This window comes from Sinohyriopsis cumingii, chromosome 8 (assembly GCF_028554795.1).
Source record: "Sinohyriopsis cumingii isolate HCF-2022 chromosome 8, ASM2855479v2, whole genome shotgun sequence".
In the NCBI taxonomy this organism is placed as follows: Eukaryota; Metazoa; Mollusca; class Bivalvia; order Unionida; family Unionidae; genus Sinohyriopsis; species Sinohyriopsis cumingii.
This window is the reverse complement of record NC_142968.1, coordinates 123,160,615-123,171,309: the sequence shown is the minus strand read 5'-3', so window position 1 is coordinate 123,171,309 and position 10,695 is coordinate 123,160,615. Positions and strand designations below refer to the sequence as shown.

The following is a 10,695-nucleotide window of genomic DNA, read 5'->3' as shown; positions in this document are numbered from 1 at the left end:
GAATTTCTATTCTATCAACATCTGCAAGACGTTATTGGGACATGGAGTAATAAGACCACTACCTCGAGTAACAAGACCACTTCCGGTTGCTCCTTTTGTTTCTTTCTTACCTGGAGAAGAACGTAATACTCACTCTTGTCTAATTCTCTCAAATTCCAGGTCTTTTCTTGTTCTCTTTTTTGTTCAGCTTCTTCATCACTTATTGTTTGAGATGGTTCTCTTGTAATGCTAACAGTTGTGATTCTAGTCGTTGTAATTTTCTAATATAGTTATTTACTCCATCAATAAAATTATCATATTCTTTATCTTTTTCTCTATTGATCCTACCCATTTTACAGTGTACTTTATAAACCCGATCGTACCAGGTTTCACTTTTTACATATTTATTAGAGTATTTAGGTTTTAAAATAGTTTTCTATCAGTAAAACTATCCATTGCAAAGACTGGTAATTGCGCCTCTTCGATATTCATAATGTGAAGAACACCATCATCGTTAAATTTATTGTCTGCATAAACTATGTTTCGTTCTGATATATCACCCTCCATGTCATCCTTTTTAATACGAACTTGGTCAATATTTTAAAGTACTTCTTTACCTACGTTAATAAGCCTAGCATCATCTATGTCAGTAGGTTGAGCAGCATCTACTTCATCTGAAATATCTTTTAAAATCTTCTTTGGTCTGTTTAGTTCTTCTCGCTATCTTTTCAGTTTGCTCAGCAGTTTGTTTTAACGTTGGGAGAAGACCTTTGGTAGCCTCTGTAACTCCTTCGGTAGCCTTCGTAATTGGTTTAAATAATTGTTCTGTACCTTCTGCAAATTCCACCTGAGACTCCTGACGCGCTTGTAGTTGTTGCTTGACAGAATCACGGACTGGAATATATTTTTAATTGCTTCTAATCGCTCTCAAGCTAATCTAGCTGTGCGAGATTCCATTGTTGATATTATAATGATTTAATTACTCATACATTTATAGCAGCAGAAGAGGTGCGACCTCACTGAAACCTCCGGCGGGTAAACGAACACAGATACAAATTTAGAAAAGAACACGAACGACAAAGATAAAGTAACAATAAAAACTAACCCAATTAGAGAAACTCTCGCTCAGTTAGAGGCTTCGGTTTGACGTTATTGGCCTTATTTTTTCATTTTCGTAGGAAGCTTTTTTCTCTTCAAAAATAACGTTCTAGCAAAAGGTATGTTAATCTTCTCTGCTGCTGATATAATAGCAGTGATTTCAAGTATATTCAAACCCCAAAAAGTACAAAATCCTTTCATTGAATATGTAGAAGGCAAAGTTTTCTACGCTTTGATTGGATGTAAACGGTCATGTGATACTGATCTGGAATTTTTTACACAACGATAAATTCTGCGTACTGCTTTTGGTTCCCTGGTACCAGATCATTTGATGTGAAATTTTATCTATATCAACGCCTTACACCCTAATAATAATAACAACAAGCTCCCACCCACCCACTCCTGTGGTTTTCTATCTAAAATGACCAGCCACAGCTATAAATCGACCATTAGAAGTTAAAACAATGTAATAGCACAGACCTTCCTAAATTCCAACACTCACCCCTTTTGCCGAAGAAGGCATATGGCAGGCTTTAGAAGCCAATCTTCGGAAATTATTGCATTTCACATCGACAGCATGTTACAGCAGCGATTATTAAAGGTCAGGGTCATTTGTCAACCAAGGGATGTTACTAAAAATGGACACAATTTTGCTTTTGAAAGATCGAAATGCATAGAAAGTAACAACGACGTTGCTATAACAACACATGCCATACGCATGCGTAATTTTCAACAAAAAAAAAAAAACCCCAAAGGAAATGAATATTCCTAGTTTAACCGCAACAACCACTTTTTATATATTAAAATAATGATCATAACAGTATATCACTGGCATGACCCGCTATGACATTCTACCCCGTATCACTGTATCATGAATGAATCGATGAATCTTGGCTAGCGAAGATAGGGCTATGCATACTATCATAGTTAAGAGGCTAATGAAAGAAAACTTAGATGTACATTAAAGTGAATGTTTTGTTGGTTAAATCTGCTGATGTGATGTTAGAAAGGAGGTAAATTGGAATTATAAGGATTAGATGATCATGGCTGGGTATTTATCGATGTGTAAACTTTACCTAATCACTCACAAAGTAAATAGAGTCCTTGTCCTTCGGACTTTATTTTCTTTGTGAGTGATTAGGTAAAATTTACACATCGATAAATACCCAACCATGATCATTTAATCATGTATATATATATACATACATATATATATATATATATATATATATATATATATATATATATATATATATATATATATATATATATATATAAACACACAAAAACGATTAGCTTTCATAGTAACCCCTAACCGTCCAATCGAGGACTGTGCTGGCTGGGACAGGAAATGACATGAGACTACGGTAAGAATTAAAACATTGTTTTTTTTAAGCTCTTTGTGAAAAAAGATAACAAAATGACACAGATACACGATGCCAGGGTCATTTTCACACAGCTTTACGTTCTGAAACATATCTTCATGAGATGACAGAAGCAGAGACAGATGACACAACCGGAGCAATTCGCTGTCAACAGGCTGGTATGAAATTCCTGTACTGTGTAACATATATATTCAAAGCAGAAAGAGACGCTGTTTCTGAATATTACGACGCTGCTGATTGCAATCCAGGTACAGACATGGGCATGGGTCAAAAATTATAACGACGATAACACCACATTTGTCACGTGGTTCTCATCGTGTTAACTGGTAATGTTATTCAAAAGTCACTTACAATAACTCTGGCATAATTCGTCTGGCCCACACACATATTTTTGATGTTGTTGTATTGTAACAGTGCTTGTTTTTGAGTTTCCAAATATCAATGTGGCAAATCATACTAGAAGAAGCAAATGGGAAAAAAATGTACTTTATGCATGCTGTTTAAAATAAGAAGACATCTTTAATACACTGAATTTAGATCATGTGACCTTATGTTTGACAAAGTGTAACGAACTTGATACAAAAGCAGATGTATGCGTCGGCCTAATATAGAACTAGTGAATTTGTTTTAACAAGTGTCGCAGACCTTTTGTCGTGTTGCCCATTAATGATCTGGAAAGAAGTATGATTGGAATTGTGTAGTGGGTCAATATGTGCATTCCAACACAGGTGGGAATAAAATTACGTCTCACACTACAAGTACTAACCGATGCAACATTACGTAACGCTCAGTCGACAAGGAAGTTGCCTCATCTCACTGCAAGCATTTATCGATTCAACACTGTGTAATGAGCGGTCTTCAAGGAACTTATCTAACCACGTTGCAAAGCATTTATCTCTGCGTCATGAAGTGTGCAGTTTACAATGTACTTACCAAACCGTACGTGAAGTATTTATCGATATTGTGTCATGTAGTACATAGTTGACAATGTACTTACCAAACCGTACTCTCTGTGTGTGATGTTGATTTTTAACGTAGCTTTAACAATTTTCAGTCATATCGCTACGAGGTCTGCAGTGTGGCAGTTATTAGTGATGTCTAGTACAGGGGCATCATGGCCGCAGACACGCAGCATGATGTCCCACCCAGTCACATTATCCTGACAATAGGCCGACCAATCCTAATCCAATAGACGACCTACCGCATCCGTGGAGGACGCTCTAACCATAAACCGTACTGGAAGTATTTGTCGATATTGTGTCATGTAGTACATATTTGACAACGAATTTACCTAACCGAATCCTAAGCATTTTTCAGTATGGCATGTCGCGTGTATTTGTCCGTCTCTCATCCAAATCTTCCACCAGTATTAATAGATCAAAATATTAGTACTTTTGTATTTAGCTGTCGGGTCAAATGCCAGTGTGAGAGCTTTCTGGCACCGCGTATTTCGGGCGAGACCACTATATCTAACAGTAAAACACTATAATATATTTATTGCATACAACCGATTCAAAAATAGAAAATGCATTTTTATTCTTATCTCAGTATTAAAAGGAAAAGTCTTAAAAGTCTTAAAAGAAGAAAAATAAATCATAGAAAATAATATACAAATCTTTGTTAGCAACGGGTATGAATACACATATGACATATTTAGTCTTTCACACTCTTACGTCATGCTGGTGAGAATTCATGCACGTGGTCTCGACAAAGAATAAACTCTTAAAAATGGTACTGTGCAACATTTGTTCCACTAGTTTGCTTATATTACGTTTGTTCCTATAAAAAAATAACAGAAAAATACAACCCGAACTCCCCCACCCCCAACAACAACAATAGGAACAACAAACAAGGATATATCCCAAATAATCAAATGATAGATAAGTGATAATTCATTGAAAATACAGTGAAAATATTTTCTTTCGAGCAAACCATCGTGGATCAGTCCCTAACTTACACGGATATGCACAGTGCACTCCACTGAGTGGATGGTTTTACAATTACATTGTGATTCTGAATCAGTGTAATCAAGGTAATTAGATGTGTATAACGCTAATGGATTGGCTCCACCCCAAAAATGTAGTTGTACTTATTTCTGAATTATACTGAAATTGTAATTTTTGGTAACAACATCGCTGAATAGATGCATACAACAGTCATCTCCGATATGCGTTTAATGTCTCTGAATTCATCTGTATGTGTCATAGAATCACCGTCAAGTTACTTAAGATGCCTTTCGCCTGTATATGTCTCATGACGTGTTATCTCACCAAACGTCAGTCGCTGGCTTGATCTGTGCCACTATACCCAACGATGTTGCCAAGGTAGTCTTAGTGGTTCACTGCCCGATGCGTGTGGTTAACGACCCATTTTACCCGAATAGAATTTATTTTCGTCTTTACGTGCAAGAGGTTCTGTTGTGCGACTTTTGCTCCTATACTCTTTGTCTTTAGGTCTATTCATTAGCAGCAAGTGCCAGGTGAATTGTTTGGAATTTTCTGTCTCGTAGCTCATATATTGAGACAATGTTTACTACTGTGCCTCATACAATCAAGAGTTGCTAGTTTTTACTCATAACCGTCAGTTTTTCTTACAGGAACAAACATTTAGGAAATCGGTTCATTTTATTGCTGGGGTAAAGGTTTTCTATTGATCTGCGTTATCTTTTCATTTTTCAAAGCTACTTTTGGATGTAATTCGTTTATCTTGCCATTGTTGTGTTGATATATTTCTTTTTCTGGTTTCCAACGAGCTAGATGATATAAATTTATCTCTTAGACTCATCCCTTTTTGAAGTCCGATTTGTAACATTATTGGTATAGCTGATACTATTTGCGTGATCTCTTAGGTTGAGATTCCTGGCGCAAATAGCCTTTTTAGTTGAATATATGAAAAGGCCTGATCAGAAACAATTTCTTTGTCTTCAGATATTAAATGTGATAGCCAGTCAAAGTATCTGCCTTGACAGAGAGAGGGGGGGGGGATTATATCTTGTGCATTTGACGTGTCTGCCATTTTAAAGTACTTTCAAAAGTAGTTCCTTAAATGACTGTTTCGTATGCAGGGGTTTGACTATGTAGCTTTATAACACTATGATCGCACCTTTGACTATATACATTTCTTTCTTATCCAGTTCTCTCCATTAATATATTGGCCGTCATTAAACTCGCAAACTGTACTGTGCGAGACAAGCTTCTCGTTATTTGCTCATCCTTCTGAAGTAGGAATAAGTCTTTCATGCTCGACTTTCTGACATTTACAAGAAATACATGTATCTTTTATATATGCCACAACCACTTTATCCAAAAAGCAGAAAAGAACACAATTGCCAAAAGCCTGTGCACTGTCTCCAATGCTTTGAAGAATTATCAGCGCAAGGTCTCCAATGCTTTGAGGACTTGTCAGGGATTCGAAATCATTTGTATGCTTGAACCATACTAATATAAAGCGGATGGTGCCCCAAACTCGGAGGAGCCACAAAAGCAACCACATGTACAGATAATGGGTATCCTCATCCCTGAAATCTGTATCCAGCTCGCTTAGTCGACTTCGAGAAAGGTACTGTGGACAAAAATGCTTAGAATGTTACTACAACATAAGAGCGGTGAAATGTATGTATGTATGTATGTATGTATGTATGTATGTATGTATGTATGCATGCATGTACATATGCACGTATATATTTATTTATTCTTATACAAGTGATAAAAAGATCGGAATTGTAAGATTTGTCTGACAAAGTCGTAAATATTTTTGAGCCTATTCATTCTAAATGTTCAATACGTAGCGGATTGCAGGACTCGTGTTTGAATTTGTTTTAAGAGGACTGTAACTTAAAAAAAAGTGTTTATGGTTTTGGTGGCGTTTTTTAATTCTTGCCGAATCCCTAGCTGGAATAGCTAGGATCTCATAAGTGTTGCGAACAATATACTTCCAGATGATTGATACGAATTAATTATTCCTTTTGTTATGCATATTAAATATGCATTCTTTGTTAGTAAGTTTTCTTTATTTTTTTATTTCATTATATGCTATGGGTAATGCAAGACTGTATTTTTGTACCTGACAAAATCGTTTATATTTTTATATTCTGTAAACAACTAATATTTTCTCTGTGAGTATGGGTTTAACATTGGGATCGTTATCAATAGAAGTAAACATATTTATCTTGGTCAAAGTCAAGGACATTGTTTTTCCATGTTCTTTATTATAATTTTAGTAACATACTTTCTAATTATAACTAAGATTTTATCTTGTAAACATTTGGAACCGTCTAGAATGGAATTTTCCACTAGGTAATTTATTTTAGAAAATACTAAGTGTGACCTAGGATAGGTCGAGAAGTATAAGATTTTGTTTACTGGAAAAATTATCTTTTTATGCAATAAAATCTGAAGCAGAAATCAGTCTTATTGTTGTATCCAATATTTCATTTGGGTTGGAATGTATTTATTCAAATTATTTATTCATTGGAAACACAAAATGCTAATTTAAAACATATTCTTGGAAATAGAGACTATGCTTTTTAGTGAAATTCAAATAACGATATATTTTGGATTATATTTTTGTGATTCAATAAAAGACTGTTTGCACATCATTACAATTCAGGACATCACATGTACATCAACACTTTCAGCGTTGGATTTATTCTGGATTACCATTACAGTTTGTTCAGAACTTTAATCATCAGGGCTTGTGTTAGAAATTCTATGAGTATTTAGGATTTAATTCTCAATATCGTAAGTTATTTGTTTTACATTTTCACTTTTTATTCTAGGGAAATAATTTGTTAAATTTCAGAAAACTCGTTGGTTTTATCTCTTTTCTGTAACTTTGTTTTAAACGATAGAGTTATAACAATATGTCTTGTTAAAGAAATTTAGACCTCTTACGCTTCATTCTGTTTATTGTTAAAAGCTTTATGTAACTCCATTCCCCACCACTTAATGTGGATTATTTATCTTCTAGGTTCAAACCAGTCATTATTGCATAGACATCAACTTACCAGCTTTACTTTCAGCAAGACAAGAATGCTGAAGGACAATATATAGCAGAGGATTTCCCAGCCCTTTCCTGCAAGTAACTTCCATTTAATCCTCTCTGTATATGTAATATCGTCTTTAATCCAGCACCGTGTTCCGGTCACCGCTGTACTGGTGTCAGAGGTACGACCTAGAACCGCTGTATCGGTGTCAGAGTTACGACCTAGAACCGCTGTATTGGTGTCAGAGGTACGACCTAGAACCGCTGTATTAGTGTCAGAGGTACGATCTAGAACTTCCTTTAAACCTGCAACTATTGTGATTACTCCTGGAGGAGAAAGTAAAGCAGGTAATTTTTAGTATTTCTATAAAAGTGATACAATTCCAAGACGTTCAGAATTCAATTTAAGCTATTCTTCATGACATCGATTGTAAAGATTGTCTACGCATAGTACGGATAAACTAATATGGAGATGTTAATGACGTAGTCAATCACCTAGTCAACTAATCAATCAGGATTTCAATGTTAAAAATAACAATATGCCTCTTACCTGGAACTCCCCAGCAGATGACATAGTATAAAACCTTTAAAATCACAGACCTTGTCTTGTCGCTCCGGAACTGAATGGCTATCATCAGGTGAGCTATTATTACCAACGTCCAGAGAAATGGCGCCAAAGAGGCGAAAATTGTAACGATGCTTTGGGCAATGCAAACGTCGTTATTCGTACAATTGTTCGATAAAAAGTCAATCGTTCCAAACAGATATCCTGTTGCATTCATTAAATCAGCAATTGTAAGCCATATAAGAAGGGTTCTCGGAAAATTCCGAAGAGAAATGACTCTCCAGTACGTCCACAATATGACGAAGGCACCAAATATTGACAGAAGAGAACTGACAATGGTGCAGCCTGCAGATGCAAGTTGTATGGACTTGAAATGTATAATTGAAATATTGCTCATTTTGAAATAAATAATATCAAGAATCTCCCTGATTTTGTTGTTTTTGTTTTGCGGTAGACTCTTAATGAATCTAGAATAAGTGGTTTACTCAGCCTAAAGAAACTTTATCATAATAGTTGTGTGCGATTTGTTCCATACTCACTTCGTTTATCTACTACTAGATTAGCCCATTTGAGTTGCCTTGGTGGTCCTTGGGCATATCACTTTTTTCCCAGATGCCTAGATATTAAATAGCATGTTTATTACTGTGCAGTAAACTTCCAAACGAAACAAATTCAGCTTACATTTGTATTCAAATCATAACTCAAACGTGTGACACCTCCCAATCAATAAATGCAGTGTGCACTGTACAGGAATCCTGGCAAGCATGTTGCATCAAAAAAAAAAAAACTGTTTCAAGTAGAAATTTGTTTGCATTTTTGTGGGTTATATATTCAGGTTGTGCTGAGTTTGTTAAATGGCAAGAGATAACATTAGTGATAAAATAACAGGCACTGAGTTTGTTAAATGGCAAGAGAACATTAGTGATAAAATAACAGGCACTGAGTTTGTCAAATGGCAAGAGAACATTAGTGATAAAATAACAGGCACTGAGTTGTTAAATGGCAAGAGATAACATAAGTGATAAAATAACAGGCACTGAGTTTGTTAAATGGCAAGAGATAACATTAGTGATAAAATAACAGGCACTGAGTTCCAGAGTAACTACAAACAAAATTGCGCGTCTTTTTTATCTCCTACCCGACAGAAAAATGTGAAGGTAATTAAATTGTACCGGGACTGTTTTAGAGACAATACCCCCTTCTCTTATGCACACACACGCGCGCGCACCTACACACGGATACACGAAACCCCGCCATCAATTAATACATACACAATAAGCAGCCGAAGATGGCAATGACACGGACGTCATCCAGTAGTAGCAAAAATTGTAGCATTAAGATGGCGATAAGTAAAGGCAGGATTTGTTGTCAGTTTTAGCAGCAAAATTAGTAGATGTAGCTGAATTTGTAATTGTGAATTACCATGTCTTGATTCGCGTGGTGCACGTGCACAATATTTTAATTTATTATAAACATATGAATAATTTATTAGCAGACACTGAAACTGAGCGAATGAGTGGTGGTGGTGGTGGTGGGATAGACCTAATATATAGTTTGTATATGTAATGTTATTACTTACCGGCTTATTCATCAACTAAAGAAGTAAAAAGTCATTTATACTCGGAGAAAGATATATTACTTGGTTGTGAAATATAACTCAGTGAAGCCTAATTTCGACTTTCAGAACATTAATGTTGCAATTTGTATAGAGAACACCCTCTCACCGTATTAGGAAAACAAAACACTCTAAATGTACCCCGTGAGGGGACTATGTGAAGTTGGGATGGAGGTAATTTTTATAACGAAGTTACCCATTCATATTTATATCGTTGGCCTGTGGTCCAATCATCAATATATTGATGACACTGCATAATATTGGTTAGCTAAGAATGATGATCACGTGGCTTTTAATAACAAAGTTCTCCATTCATATTTATATGGTTGGCATACAATTCTTTAATGCACTAGGACCTAAAAAGAAATATAAACAAACAAAGGTAAATTAATCTAAAGAGTCTGCCTGTGTTCCAATCATCAATATATTGATGGTACTGCATAATATTGGTTAGCTAAGAATGATGATCACGTGGCTTATACAAATGCAGGTATTGTTTATACCAAGAAACACGTGCGATACAGTTATTTGACCCGTGAAAGTCAAACAAAAACCAGTTGGTGCTTGTTATGTATTGTAATTAAAAGTTATAAGTAGCTCCCTAAATTTAAATTTTATGTCAATTTTTTGTAGGTATCGTGTAAAATACAGATCGGAGTGGTGGAGTGGAATCTGAAGTTCATTAATCAAAACAAACACGTGTTTTGTCTGAGTGTTTTTTTTTAATACTGTTGTTGTCAGCCCATAGCATCAACCCACCATCCCGTAAAATACAAGCAACATCAGCAATATGAAAACAGGCAAGCGAAATCCCATAACAATCCAAAGACAGAGGTTTTATCTGCCTAATGAATCCATGGCAAGTGCATTACTGAGTCTGGTGAAAACGGGTTTACCCTGTCTAATGGGTCCGTAACAAGTGCTCTACCGAGCCTAATGAATCTATAGCAAGTGCTCTACTCAGTCTAATGAATCCATAGCAAGTGCATTACTCAGTCTGGTGAAAACGGTTTTACCCAGTCTAATGAGTCCGTAGCAAGGGCTCTACTGATCCTAATGAATCCATAGCC

The 10,695-nt window shown here is 35.7% G+C and overlaps 1 protein-coding gene across 1 annotated transcript; it reads right to left on the bottom strand.

Annotated features, from left to right (window-relative positions):
• Positions 1 to 5,669: 5,669 nt before the first annotated feature.
• LOC149794558 (G protein-coupled receptor 157-like) lies at positions 5,670 to 8,407 on the bottom strand. Its single transcript, XM_089969130.1, has 3 exons — positions 7,950 to 8,407; positions 7,468 to 7,495; positions 5,670 to 6,023 (listed from the first exon to the last, which is right to left on the bottom strand). Exons 1-3 carry the CDS (start codon positions 8,405 to 8,407, stop codon positions 5,670 to 5,672), a joined length of 840 nt encoding a protein of 279 aa, XP_089825256.1.
• Positions 8,408 to 10,695: the final 2,288 nt, after the last annotated feature.

Coding starts and splice junctions, on each gene's coding strand:
- LOC149794558 (XM_089969130.1), bottom strand. CDS start 8,407: ATGAGCAATATTTCAATTATACATTTCAAGTCCATACAACTTGCATCT. Junction 7,496..7,949: donor ATTGAAATCCTGATTGATTA/GTTGACTAGGTG, acceptor ATTGTCCTTCAG/CATTCTTGTCTTGCTGAAAG. Junction 6,024..7,467: donor TCTTGCTGAAAGTAAAGCTG/GTAAGTTGATGT, acceptor TTTTGTCCACAG/TACCTTTCTCGAAGTCGACT.